The sequence below is a fragment of the Alligator mississippiensis genome, chromosome 6 (genome assembly GCF_030867095.1).
Source record: "Alligator mississippiensis isolate rAllMis1 chromosome 6, rAllMis1, whole genome shotgun sequence".
Lineage (NCBI taxonomy): Eukaryota > Metazoa > Chordata > Crocodylia > Alligatoridae > Alligator > Alligator mississippiensis.
In genome coordinates, this window is record NC_081829.1 from 49,328,173 (window position 1) to 49,343,110 (window position 14,938).

General features: G+C 44.3%; 1 protein-coding gene across 3 annotated transcripts in view; it reads left to right on the forward strand.

The window, feature by feature from the left end:
• The first annotated feature begins 5,433 nt into the window (after positions 1 to 5,433).
• The window catches only part of ZNF365 (zinc finger protein 365), a 39,560-nt gene continuing 30,055 nt past the window's right edge, over positions 5,434 to 14,938 (forward strand). The window contains exons 1-2 of one of the 3 annotated variants that reach the window (XM_059729868.1): positions 5,434 to 5,597; positions 6,450 to 7,193. In XM_059729868.1, the coding sequence (XP_059585851.1) occupies positions 6,463 to 7,193 (731 nt within the window). In that variant the 5' untranslated portion in view covers positions 5,434 to 5,597; positions 6,450 to 6,462. The remainder of the gene's footprint in view (positions 5,598 to 6,449; positions 7,194 to 14,938) is intronic. The other 2 variants (XM_059729869.1, XM_006266232.4) reach the window with 2 other exon arrangements.

The following is a 14,938-nucleotide window of genomic DNA, read 5'->3' on the forward strand; positions in this document are numbered from 1 at the left end:
GGGGTTGGGGTATAAGATTTCTCCCTTAGTCCCTCTCAGGAGGGAGTCTCCTACAACATGCACTCTGCGTTTCATCTTAGGGAAGTAGGGATGGTAGCTGTTAGTGTTCCTCCCTTGCCTGCAGGAGCTGGCAGCTCTGCAGGCTCTACTGGGGCTGCAACAGGTTCATATCTGTTGCAGAGCTCCAGAGGGGAGGGGACCCTGGTGCAGTGGGCCTTGGAGAATTGCCAGGAATTCTGGCAATTCCTGATTTAATTTGCAGTAGATGAAATTCAAGCATGCAGAGAATGAGGTATATTCTACTCTGCAAAATGCACACAACTTGGCATACTGTATTAAGGAGAGACTAATCACCCCATCCCTGCCAATATGGCACAAGGACTAGAGCACTGAACATACAGATGTGACTGGAAATAGGCAACTAAGAAATGAGTGCTAAATCCCAGTCAGCAAAGCTATTCAAGAATGTGCTAACTATAAGCATTTGAGTAAGCCCTGTGAAAATCAGAGAGGAGGACAGGAGCAACAGACATTGGAGAGCTGCAGCCTTATACCCAGCCTAACACAACTCTACTGGTGCTGTGCAGGTCAGATGGCCAGTGGCTCCTTGAAAGCCACATCTTCCTTTCTTAATTCCAGGATGGTTCCTATTATACCTAAAAGGGCTGTGTGAAGCTTCCGTCCCTGATTCGATTCAGCAGAGATTCAGCCCAGTTCAGTGGCTGAATCTCCAAATTGATTCAAGAGACCCTTTAATCTCTCCAGATTGAATCGGAACCCTCCGAATTGATTTGGAGAGATTCAAAAAGATTCGGCGATTTGGATATAGACACAGCTTTAAATGTTTTTTCTACATACCTCAAGGTACCAGGCGGCTCATGAATGCTATGATACTGGGGCAGATGAAGCACCACACAGAAGTATGGGGCCCCCCCAGCGCACTCGGCAGCAGACCTGGAAGTGGACTAGAAACACTTCTAGTCCACTTCCAGGTCCACTGGGGAGTGCGCTGTGGGGCCCCTGCACCCTCCCAGCTCAGTGACTGGTGCCTTCTGGGTTTGGGGGGACACCCAGGGTCTCCCCGTGGCTGATTGCCAAGCCACGGGGTGCAGGGAGGCCCCCCTGTGCACTTGGTGGTGGACCCAGAAGTGGACCAGAAGTACTTTTGCGCTCAGCCCCCCTGCATTCGGCCAGAAGTGGACTGGCCCCCCTGCACTCCTGTGGGACGATCCATCTGCCCCAGCATCGCAGCGTTCACGAGCTGTTCCTGGTACCTTGGGGTATGTAGAAAAAACATTTAAAGCTGCGTCTATGGCTGAATTGCTGATTCTCCGAATCAGCATCGAATCTTCAGTAAAAGGCCAGACTGCTACGTTTTGACAATGTAATGCAAGGTAAATGGTAGGGCTGAGCGAAACAGCACCATTCCATTTCGACTTGCATTTTGAGGCTTCAATGGAACAGCATTTCATTTTGAATTTCATTTCTATTCGAAACTACTGTTTCATTTCGTTTCATTGAAACAGTGACGCTGTTTCAACGTTTCGCCCATAGGCTATAATGGGGAAGCTCGAAACAGGCTCTCTCATCCAGCAGACAGATTGGGGGCCTGCAACCCTGGGAGGGCTGTGGGGCCTGTGTCTTTCCTCCCAGGGTTGCGGGCCTCCGATCTGCCTCCAGATGAGGGAGGGAAGCCGGGTGCTGGGGAGGGAAGTCAGGAGGGAAAGAAACTGAGCCCAGCTGACCTGAGTTCCCTAGCCCGATTGTTGCCTTCCCCAGGCTGATCCTAGTGTTAGGAAAGGAAACTCAGCTCAGCTGGGCTGAGTTGCCTTCCTCAGCCTGATCATAGTGCTGGGGAGGGAAACTAAGCCTGGGCTCAGTTCCTTTCCCCTGCACTGCGATTGGCTTCTCGCAGCCGGGCCATGGGAGGTGGGGAGAGGCAGGGCTGTGCTCCCACCTGTCTGAGCCACGTGGGGCCGTGGAGCCTCTGGGAGTGCAGCCCTGGTTCTCCCCTGCCTCCCACCACCTGGCTGCTGGCTGCTTCGAAACTTTCAAAATGTTTTGACTAGCCTTGTTTTGTTTCAAAGCTGTTTTGAAGCCCTTCGTTTCGTTTTGATTTTGCTGTTTCAAACTCTAAATGAGTCGAAACAGCGTTGAAACAAAACAGCCAGTGAAATTTCGCACAGCCCTATTAAATAGTGCATACATGATATTTCAGCATGGGTAGTAAGCCACAGACTTAAGGGATTAGATGATGCTCTAAGATGCAATAAAAATAATTTTCTTTGATATATCATCTATAGAATCATTTATGGGGTTGTCTTAATCACATCAAAGGCATTTATCAATGTGCTTCCAACATCTAGAGCTATGCTTATATAATTTACTTATTAAAGAGAAGTGCTATAACAGTGTTAAATATTCCAGTATTCCCCTGTCCCAAATTTAAAAATACCATAGCATGGTAAAATAAACATCTCTCACACTACCATTTAGAAGAGTGACATTTCCCTATTACCCCAACAGACATACACCTCTGGGCTAGCCTTAATGTTATTTCCTAAGATTTGCAACAATGTGTATAATGGTCAAGAATACCCAAACAAATTTTAAAACCTTATCTTTTATTGAAAGGGTCCATTTCCAATAACAGAGCTAGATCTAGAATTTAGAAAAGGGAGGGGGAGAGTGCAGATGGTGAGGTGCATAATCACATACAAAACAACACTTAATTTTCTCTAATTAAAAATAAACTAGAGGCTTTATTAGTATGCCAGGGGCCTAGGGCTGTATTGTTCAATCTAGAAGTGAAGTAAAAACAAATATAACTTCATTGGTATGAGTTAAAAATGATCTGCAGCGCTGTAAAATAGGAGCAGCTAACAGACAGCAGCACTTCAGAACAAAGAATAGCTTGACTGGTGGAACATCAAATCCATTTTAAAAAGAGACGGTCATTAACACCTGTAGAAGTAAGAGTTTAGAAGGGATCAGGTAGATTATAATATGCCATGAAGTCAATTGACTCAGCACTGCCTGACTAGAAATGCCTCTGCCAGGCAGTTAGTTTTAAACTTTGGGTGAAGCAGGAATCAAAGTGGGGTGCAAGTGCACTAGTACACCCCTCCACCTCCCCAATCCCTCTCTGAAGTTCTGATCATGCAGATGAAAGCCACACGGGCAGAAGAGTATATCAGTATGAATGCTGTTATAGAATCTGGGCCTTCCTTGTCACAAAAAAAAAAAAATCCTCCTTTAGTTACTGACTACTAATACATTCGCTACTAAAAATTTGCAAGGTCTACTGTGTCTTTGTGAGCTTATTCTGCCATATGAGCAACATATGGCAGAGCTCTCCAAGAGCAAAGAATCATTTATTAAAATGTTCTTTCTCCAGCCCATCAAATTAAGAAAAAAATTACAGTAGTCTCATATAATGTAAATAGAAAAGGAAGGGATTTCCTGGGTCATCAAGTCTAGTCCCCTGCTCTTATGAGCAACTACATTATATAATCCTGTTAAAAAATTTGTCATGTCCCATCTTAAAAACAACTAAATGTTTTATGCCCTCACTATTCCAACTGTAAGTCTGTTGTAGAATCCCTGATATCTGGAGACCACCTTCTAATTTCCAACCTTAAAGTATCCATTGCTGGTTTATGCCCATTTGTTCTTGTGCCAGCATTGCACTTTATCTTAAATAGCTTTTTCTCTATCCCTTGCTACAGACTTATGTGCACTATATTGCTTGCAAAGATGTTATGACATATTAAATAAACATGATATAAAATCAACAGATACTAAACAGCATAGCATAGGTCCAAGTCAAAGGAACAAAGTTAATATCAGATAGGCAATGTAAACCCAATGGAGTTACAGTGCAGATGCAAAACACAGTTATTATGGAGTCAGACCAGCTGGCTGCTTGGGAAGTAGGCACCAGTAGTGACTAGGTGGTAGGGAAGCTATTTTGAAATTGAGCAAATGACTGTCCCAGGTTTGGACCAAGGGAGCAGCCATACATGTTCCACATAGTGACATTCCTACACAGTAAAGTTTCTACATAGTTTTTTCAAAAACCGATTTAGCTTTGGATTCAAGTAGGGCTGTCCAAATAGCCTGTGATGGTTTAAATTACCACCCCTGGACTCCCACCCAGCCACTGCTACCCCATTGTCTGGCTGGGGACTCCAGGCTCCCCTTCCTCCTGGTTTCCCCTTCCCACCCCAGGAGGCAGGGTAGTACAACATTCAGTGCCAGGTTAGCCCACAGCCTGTGATGCCTGAGTGGTGTGGTGCAGTGGGGGACCTCAGGCATAGGAAGCCACAGGTGAGTCAGGTGCTTGGATACACAGCGCAGCTGGGGTGTGTGGGTAGCAGCAAAGAGGCTGAGGTGCCCAGTACAGCAGGGAGGCTTGGGGAGCAGCAGCAAGGGGGGTGCTTCGTACAGCAGCATAGCACCTGGGAACATGGTGTAGCAGGGGAGGTACAGTGGGAAGACATCCTGCATGCAGTGCAAGTGGGGATACCTGGGCATGGGGTGCAGCCACACTAGGCCGTGCAGTACAGCGTGGGGGTGGCATGTAGCCTCAAGGGCCCACACCCCACACTGGGCGGTCCCCAGCTACTTCAAAGTTGAACACTGTGGTTCAAGTACTTTACGTTGCAAAGCTGCGTCACAAGCCTACTCCACTTCTACTGAGCCCTAAAGTAGTAAATGTCACCAATGCACACCCAAGAGAAACACATGGGTTCCCTGTTAACTTCCCCATAGTCCGCTATTCTTATACGATTATTGCCAAGAATTGTATCAGGTTGGCTTGGATGTGACCTGGCTCTCTCAGTTCCAAGCATCCTTCCCACCTGAGAACACAATCGTGGCTAGCAAAGGGGCATTTCGCTTGCAGGCTAGGCTGTTTGCAAGATCTGGAGCACTGCTGGTGAAACTTGGCCCCTACTGAACTCAGGGGCAAAATCCCTATGAAGTCAGACAAGACAAATCATAGAAAATTAAGATTGGAAGAGACCTCAGGAGGTGATCTAGTCCAACCTCTGCTCACCCAACTAGTTCATCCCAGCCAAAGTTTTGTCTAACCAGGTTTTGAAAACCCCCAAGGATGGAGAGTTCACAACCTCTCTGGGTAACCTGTTCCCGTGTTTCACTACCCTCCAAGCAAGCAAATGCTTCCTAATATCTATCCTAAATTTCCCTTGCTGCAACTTGACACTGAGCTGCACCAAACCCACTGCAATGCAAAAGGCCCAAGCCCTTCCCTCCCCATCCCTTCGCCTCTTTGAAGAGCTTGTTCCTGCCTCCTAGCAGCGCCTAGGTGACGAAACCGGGGCTCATTCATGACCAGGTTCCCCTTGTCTTTCTCCTCCCCTCGCCGGGCTGCTTTGCCTGCCCCGGTGCAGCGGGGCCCGCGCGGCTCCGGCTCCGCGCCCCGAGCTCCCCGCCCCCGGCTCCTCCCTGCGCCCGCTCCGCGCCGTGGTGCGCGGGGAGGTGGGACGGCGCCGGGCTCAGCGTGATTTACGGCTCTGCTGAAAACGGCTTTACCCGTAGCATTAGCCCCGGCCGCGGTAGCGGCAACAAGTCAGGTAAGTGGTGCTCGCTGCAGCGGGGGAAGGCGACGCGCCTGCTGCAATCTGGGCGTGCGTTTGCCAATGCAGGGAAGCGTGCGGGGCAGATGGACGGAGCCCGCAGCCCTGGCACAACTAGGGCCAGGCCGCCTGCCCTGCTGAATGGGGCTGTGCTGAGACAGGCACCGGCGGGCTGGACCTCGGCCAAGCCTGTGCAGAAATAGTGACCTTGTCTCGCTGAGCCCGGCGTGCCCTCTGCCTGACTGCTGACCCCCTGTGTACACCCCACCTTTGTCTCCTCAAGCCTGCCAGGGTACGAAACTCCCAGCCCAGTCCTGGCACCTCTCTGCATCCCGATCTATACACATCAGTAGGAAATTTTGCATCTGTTGTCTTGCATGAAAGGGTTAGGTCTTCTTGCTTGCTGCTCCACATAACTAATGCAGCCATCTCCCTGGCCTTGATCTGTCAGAAACAGGAATAACAAATGAATGTCAGAAAAAAAGCATAGTAAGATATTAATTTCTGAGTGCACAGCACTACAAACTAAACCTTTCACATCACTTTCTTGTACAGTCTGCTAAACAAGTTCTTTAGGGTCGTGCTTCAGCTTCTCTAGTGAGCATATAGCAACTTCCCTAGTTTTGCAATAACAAAAAATCTTTGTAACTATTTTGTTGTGTCACTTTGGGATGAGACGTCTCTGGTTGCTTTTCCCAGAAGCAGGCTTGAAAATTAGTTTAAAGGCTTGTTCAGGGTTTCCCTCCATGGATTGTATTAGTGGAATATGTGCACTTATTTTTTTTCATTAAGAGATAAGGGCTTCTTTTAAAACAACCTTCAAATGAATCCATCTTTTCTTTCTTACAGGAATCTAAGAGTAATGCAACAGAACACTTTTGAAGAAAGCAGATATTCCTGGCAAGAATCTTTTGAAAATGTCGGTATCTGTATGCCATTTCGTTGCCCACGGTGTGGTGACCACACCAGATTCAGAAGCCTGTCTTCTCTGAGGGCACATCTGGAGTATAATCATAGTTACGAGGACAGAAGTCTTTTGACAAAATGCAACCTACTCTCCTCCCTCAAAGATGCAGATTTGCTTTCTTCCTCAGAGACCTCAACTCAAGGAAAACTGGGGAAAGCCAGCAATGCAATAAAACAAAAACCAGCCTACATAAATTTTTGTGATGCATCACATGAGAACACAAAAAATAGAAAATTGCTGGAGGTGGAAGCTGAAAGGCCTGTCTCTTTTGTCGCAAGTTACATGCCAGCAAACTCCCCTGATGAGCAAATTTCTAAACCCGGGATTCCCACAACAGACTCAAAAGCACCTTTTGAGGCACATGTAAGAGAAAAGTTTAATATGATGGTGGAAGCTGTAGATAAAACAATAGAGAAGAGAATTGACAGGCTTACCAAAGAGTTGGCCCAAAAAACTGCTGAACTGCTGGAAGTTCGGGCAGCTTTTGTGCAGCTGTCTCAGAAGAAACAGGAAGTTCAAAGGCGAGAGAGGGCCTTGAACAGACAGGTAGATGTTGCAGTTGAGATGATTGCAGTGCTGAAACGACGTCTCACAGAGTCCGAGGAAGAACTTCACAGGAAAGAAGAGTAAGTAGAAAGGCAAAAGAAGCAGTGTTAATGGCTTTGTATGTGCTTGGAGAACAGATGTAATATAAGAAAATATCTAGATGGAAAAAATATTTACGGGTAATGCTACTTTACTGGTTATGAAAGAATGTAAATGAGGGTGGGTCTGGTGTTTCTTGAGTTGTAAGCAACCTGATGCTTCTATTGACAGAAAAGTGCATTCTTCAGCAAAATGGGTTTCCTATTAGAAAGCAGTGCTTTTTGGTCACAAGAACCCTTCTGTCAGTACTACATTACAGTGCTAGCTTAGGAAGCACCTCAAGAAATACTACCCTCAGTAACATCAGCATAATGTGAATGACTACAGTGGGATGGCACGGGTATAAATGATATTAATAACTGACTGAACCTGAGGCTATAGCTACAACTTGCAATGTAGTATGTACTGATACCCAAGCTGGGTAATGAAATATCATCCTGGTAAATCAGTCCTGTGGATTGTTGCACTACCATGGCTATTACTACTTCTGGTACCAGAGCTAGGTCAAGTCGGAGTTAGCTTGACTATCTCCTACGTGCCACTACATTGTGTGGTGTGGACATCCTCTAACTGATATGTTCTAGCACATAACATTTTAAAAAATATGGGTTTAATAGGTGATAGGTGGAAATCCTCTTAAACCTGTTGAATACTATTCTCTGAGTAGTCCTACTGAAGACAGTGGGCCTATTTTTTGGAGGAAGATACTGTCAGTGTGAGCATTATCATTTGCCTCTGTCCAAGGGCCAAATCATGCCCTGTGTTGTCCTACAGTAGAATTTTGCAGCAAGGCAGCGTTATAAGGTAGTGCTCAATAGAACCCATATAGAAAGATTTTATTGGGAATTGGATCCATAAAAACAGATCTGTTTATTACTAGAACCAGAAGCATATTCTACACTCATTTTTACAAGCCCAGTCCTTCTAAAAATATCTTCATGATGCATCTATAAATAATGTACCAGGTTACTACATTTTTAATGTTTGAACTAATTCCTTTTATTTAGCATTCTCCGAAACATTTTCGGGCAGTTTGGAGTAACAACATTATTTTTAGGAAAATGCATATTTTTGATAATATAATGTGATTTCATTAGCTTAAAAATAAATTGTGTTGAACACCAGCGGACATACCAGTAAAAGACATAAGATCTCAAACAAGGGAGTTGGTGTGGGAGCTAGTATTCCCTAGCCTAAAAAAGAAGGGATGAAAATCCCCCAAACTCCCTCCTACAAAGAGAGCATGATGATAACTCCTGGTGCAACGTTACAAGAGTAATGGAGTAAGAGATCACAGAAGTGACTGGATACATAAGTTATGGGATGTATATTATCCTTGAGGGGTTCTTCATGGAATTTCTATCTGATATTTCCCCTGAAAGAGCTATGGAAGACAAGAGTTGAGGACTAAAGATGTAGCTGAATATGTTGGTAGAGTTCAGACAGTATCTGAAAACATGATGATGGTAGGAAGATGAAGGTACCTTAAATGTTCAAGGATTACAGACCACTACTAAACAAGGAGATCTGGAGCAACAGATGGCCCACAGAAGAATGCGTCCACAAGTATAAGACGGAGAAGACACCGTCTAGTGGAACAGAAACACAGTTGAGCAACTGCTCTCTAATTTCTGCTAAAGAGAGGAGAGACTGGATTCCAAGGAAGAGGAAGATCCTATATAGGGGACTGCTAAAAAGAACGGAAAGCAAGATGAACTGCTTACAGAAGAATGAAAAGCCTGAGGCTCACACCTGAGCCTGAGGTCTGTTTGATCAGGAACTTGTGACTAAGATGAATTGTCAAGCCTGTCACCAGAAATGAAACAATGTGCTGTCCTCTGGGAGCACCCAAGATGTAAAGGGTCCAGCTGGAAGTAGGGAAAAGTCTGCTTCATGATATCAGAAATGGCAGTGCCAGATTCTTGCTGACCTGGAAAAAGATACTCAAAGAAACGAAGGCTTAGAAAATCTTTAGTGAAATTTGTTGGATAAATGAAGGAAGGACAAGATAATGGGAACTGAGATTTGGTGCTGAAAGGAAAGCTTTGAAATTCCTTACCACAAGGAAGCATTCTTAGAAAGAGGACTCTTCCTAATGGACTGATTTCCCCTGAGTTATTGGGGTGCGTACCTGATGAATGTTTGAGAACCTTAGATATACAAATCTTCCACTCTTTTTTTTTTTTTTTTTAATATTGAAGGAATTGATGATTCTAAATGTGGTGCCACCCTGTCAACCAATTCATGAAAGATGGCAACAATTTCTGACGGGAAAAGAAGCAGAAGACACTCTCTCATTTTGATCTGGAGAAGTGAGGACATCCACAGTAGATTCATTTAATTGTGATCTTCCTTTTGTGTCAGCAACTACTATTGAAGATTTGCCTCCTTCATAATAGATCAATCCAGAAATACAACACAAGGAGCCAAGGGAAATTGAGGCTGACTAGAATATTGTGTTCAACATGGGTTCAGGTAGAAATGAACAGACCAATAGAACCAACTCCGCCAGAGAGCAATTGATCTGTCCATCCAAGATCCATCGTCAGATCCACCTCTTAAGCTTAGCCAAAAGGAAGAAATTGTTAAAGATTCCAAATGCCTTTCCAAGCAGGATTCATCAGTTGGAACTCACAAAAGAAGTGAAATTGTTAATCACTGAATGATTATGTATACTGCACACAGCAATGTTCAGTAGAGATACACCATCTAGCTTTAAATGAGCTAGCTTGACTAGATTGGGATCAGTCTAGCCATGGTATCATTAAGTCTGTGGGAGCTAATTTCCCATCTCTTAAACAACACTGATGGTCCTGTGTCCCTAAATTTCCCTGCTTTCTTGATGGAGTAAGCTAGCCTGTGTGGAATTCCATATAGCCGTAGCTAGACTGCTTCTGGCATCTGAACCAATGTGGGTATTTGACAGTACATTGCAGCCTTGCAGTCTACATATAGCCAAGGAGACACCAGGATGCCACCATGAAAAAAGCAACTATATTACTTGGTAAGTGGCATTACCAGGATATATCAGGAAAAATATTTGCCATAGAGGCAGGGAAGTATTAGTGCCACTGTACAAGATCCTGAGGAGATCTCATCTGGAGTATTGCATACAGTTCTGGTCACCTGTGTTCAGGAATAATAAATCCAAATTGAAACGGAGGCAGATGGAAGAGGACAACTAGATGAATAAGATGCTGCTTTGCAACAAAGATTAAAACAGCTTGGCTTGTTAAGGTTTAGCAAACCAAAGGCTAAGTAGGGATATAATTACTTTATGTAAATATATCAATGGTGTAAGAACTAGGAAGTGAGAAAAGGTAAGGGATAGTGTTGACAGAAGAACAAGCGGGCATAAACTGGTCAGGGGTAAATTGAGGCTGGAAATAAGAGACTGTAAGTGGAGAATTATAACAGCCTGAAACAGACTTCCAATAAGGGTAGCAGGGCAATGTCAGAGGTACAGCTGGAATATCATATAACTGTGTGGTCAGGCCTTGACCCTAGACTAGAGGGTCTCAATCCAGGGGATCAGGAATAAACAAGGTCAGGGAAGCAAGGGTCCCAACTGCAGTCATGGGATCAGGAGCAGGTACATGCTGAGGTCTCTAAGGGACTGGGATGTGGGCATCGCCTTGGGTAGAACTAAGGGCGAATTCAGGGGTAGGGGAAAATGTGGGGCTCAGCAGCAGTATTCACCCCTGGGGCTCCAGAGCTGGGTGAACACAGTGGTTCTGGCAGGAGCCCGAATTGACCAGCTAGTGAGCTCAGAGAGCTCCTTGCCCAGGTGCAGCCCTCCTAAGAGCCCATGCCAGCCAACCAGGAGCTCAGAGAGCTAATTGCACATGTACCGCACAACTGAAGGGCCCTCCCTCCTTTCCTGGATCCACCATCTCCATCCTGGAGATGATCTAGCTCTTGCCAAAATCAGTGGGAGTGCTGCCATTGTCTGTGTTTGGCCCAACGTTTTGTGTTCTTTCAAGAACAAGTAGTTCCATTAACCTCAATGAGAGCAGTGTCAGACTGGAAAAATAGCAAAATTATAAAGTTTGGGTTAACACCCCACTGGCCTGCATGCGAGCAGTTTATACCTCTTTAAATGCTGTTTTAGGCTGTCAACACACTCAGGCCTTGTCTACATACAGATTTTGTATTGTATAGCTATTTACTCCTTTGGATTCTTTTGTGTATTTATTGCATCTTTTCTTCTTAAAAAAAACAAAAACCCAATAGAGTTATGCAACTACAACTTCTAGTGTGGACATAGATGTATCAGAATAAATTGCTTTTTCAGTTGTGTATTATTCCCCTCACAGGAATAGCTTTGCCAAACTAAAGTACTTTTACCTTGGTATAATAATAGGGATAAAATGACTTAACCATAACTGTAACAGTAGTTAACAGTAATATGGTAACATGATTAACAGTACACTAGTTTTGTGCCTAGATAGACATTACTGCAGATGTCACTGCTCTGGTTATTCTGTTCACAGTTAAAAAAGCCAAGAGGGCAGAAACTTTTATTTTGAAAATGAAAAATTAATATTCTAGTGCACTAGATACATTTTAATATTTAATGTTTGATGAAGAAGAAAAAGACTCAGTGTGAACACTGTGATTTTGAGAATAATGCAGAACCTGCACACAGGAAATACCCATTGAATGTGCTAGCAAGAAGACAACAGAAGCTAAGTGAAACAATGAACTCAACTTAAAAGGAGCATCTAGAGACTTCTTTCTGGAAAATAAGGGGTTGCATTGATATAGTAAAAAAAATAATCAAGCAGATGAGGTTTGAGTTCAATGAATCTAAACAGGATGGCATGTAAAGTAAGGAGACTTTTGGCTGGCCCTAATTTCAGGATTTGAAAACACTTAAAAGATTAGGTAAATAATCTAATAAGTAACTGTCTGCCTTTATCATTGTTATGCCTAAGAACAACAGACATTCTGTAGGAATGCTTTCTTTACAAAAGTCTAAGTTTTCTATGAAGAATTTCTTTTTTGCTTTGTTTTCTTTTGACCATGCTCTTATACCAAAGCCAGAAATGTTTAACATTGTAAGCCATAAGGATGCTCTTGAAGGGCCATATGTTTAGCAGTTCGAGAAAATTGCCATTGGCTTTGCCCCATACCCCATGTAGGTAGGTTTTTTTACTCACAAAGGAGAACAATTGCTGTAGATTAAAAGACACTTATTTTGGAGTAATGTGTTTGCACAAGAGGCTACTCAAGAATAGCTATTATGGTATAGCCTATTTTGGAATGGCACTGCCAAACAATTTGCCCTACAGGCAAGGCCTCAGAGCAGTTGGTGGTTTTCACACTGTGCTCTGTGGAACCCTTGGGTTCCATGATAGATTATCAGGGGTTCTAAAAAGAGATTGGGGGCAGAATAGGCTCGGAGGTGGCATGCTGCCATTTGCCAGGCTGGGTCACACAGCTCTGCATCAGTCTTAAGGATAGAGGTAAGGGTTCTGCAGCAGAAGTTATATGAAAGGGTTCCATGACTAGGATGTTTGAAAACCACTGCCTTAAGGTATAATTGTAACTTGCCAGTCCAGGACAGGTTACAAAGCATCATCCTCATGCCCCTAAGTAGCAGACTGGTACAGTTGATGTTAATGTGCTGTCAGCAGCACAGAACCTCTTCTTTCCAAATGCCTTTTTGGGGTTCCAAATAACATAAAGGGAACAAGGAAGAATCAAAGCCATTATTGCACAAAAAATGTTGAACAAAAAGGATGATAGAGTGCAAAGCCCTTATTCTTACTCCTAAAGAGTTATTCCTGTTGATGGCCCCACCATCATTCATAAATTTTATGAATAACCATTCATGAATATATCCATTCACCAATGGTAGAGGTCCTGGGTGTTAGAGACCAATGTAACTCATACTTCTGTACAAATTGTAATGTTCTTCCAGTTATTTTCAGCTGCAAAATAAAAACAACAGTCTTTGCCAGTCAGTACAGTAAATTAATAGTGGTAATCTGTAGGGGTGCACCGATAAAAGATTTTTCTTGGCCGATACCGACAGCTGATTTTTCACCAGGCATATCAGCCAATACCAATCTGATAACTGATTTACAGAAATGCAGCCAGGCAGTGTGGAGAGCAGTGTCCTGCAGGTAAATCTGTGGAGGGGAAGGAGCATGGGGGGAGCAGATTAAGTCTCCCTTGGTGAGGGCAGGGTGGGGGCAAGGTGGTGAATGGGACCCTGGGGCTAGGGCGAGGAGCAGGACAGAGCCTTGGGGGCTTGCCCAGGGGATCAGCGTCCCAACACTTAAAAATTGGGTGCTCCCACACCGCTATTTTTAAGTGCTAGGTTGCTTTTATTCAGTGTGGAGCCAAGTGGGACAAGGGGGGACGTGGGCTTCCCACTGTGGACTCGGGTCTCTTCACCCTGCTGTCTTTGTGGTGGCTGCTGCGCACTGGCTGCACCACACCCCCTACCTGTCCAGCAGCTGGAGAGACAGCTCGCTGCCACCGCTGCGATTGGATGGGCAAGGGGCACACCATCAGTGCACAGCTCCTGGGGCAAAAGCAGCAGGGTGAGGCAGACTGCCCTTGCCCCGCTCAGCTCTGCTCCAGGTAAAAGCATTCTGGCACTTAAAAATGGTTGTGGCAGCACTTTAACTAAAGCTCATTCGATGAGCTTCAGTTCAAGCACCCCTGCCACCACTTTTAAGTGCTGGGACACTGATCCTCTAGACAAGGCACTTGTGGCCCTGTCCCACTCCCCTGGTGTTCCATTCACCACCCTGCCTCAGCCCCAGCACCTCCCCCCTGCATGCCTGCCCTCACCATGGGGGTCTCGATCTGCCCTTTCCCCTCCACAGACTTACCTACAGGGCACTGCTGTCTACTCTGCCTAGCTGTATTCCTGGCCAGTGCATAAGTGTGGCAGTGCATGTATGTGGCATCTGGAGACCCTGGCTGAAGACCCTGTATTTACCAGTACGTTATTGGCTACACCAGCCAAAAAAAGCTGATAGCCGATAATGTTAATTTTCCTTTTATTGGTGCCAATCCCATATGGCACCAATATATCAGTGGACCTCTAGTAATCTGCCTTAAAGTGATAATACCAACTCTGCTGATAAAATGCCATTAGGGCCGCAATCTTAATTACTAACTATACCTAAATACTTATACAATGCTTACCACCAAGCTAAGAATGTAGCCTGCTAATCTTTAAAAAAACAAAATCAAAGTTTGCTGCATTACAAATGTAACATTTTTTGTCTTAAAGTAACATGAAGGTTTTCTTTTATTTTGGACAAAATTGTTCAAAATATAATTGTTTAATAGGATGGAGTGCTTAGATCCTGAACCTGAATGTTTGCAAGATATGAAGGTGCTTTCATAATGTATTGTAAATAACCTTGAGAATATGATGTATTTATTTTCAGGTACAGTCAAGATGGCTGACTGAAAAATATTATCTTCCTATGAATAGTCTTTAAAGAAAGAGGAATATCGTCACTGTCATACTTGAGATACCACAAACTCTGCTTCTGCTAAAACATATGGTGGTTGTCAGCTGAAAATCATGTAGAAAACCAAGAGAACTGCAATATGCCCAATCCTAATACCAATAGAAAATAAGAAATCTGTTATTGGTACAAGTACATTTACAAGACAAGAAAAAATCCAAATGCTAAAAAACTCAGAGGAATGACTCTGACTTAATCTTTCCATCTGATTCCTTGCTTACTAAGAC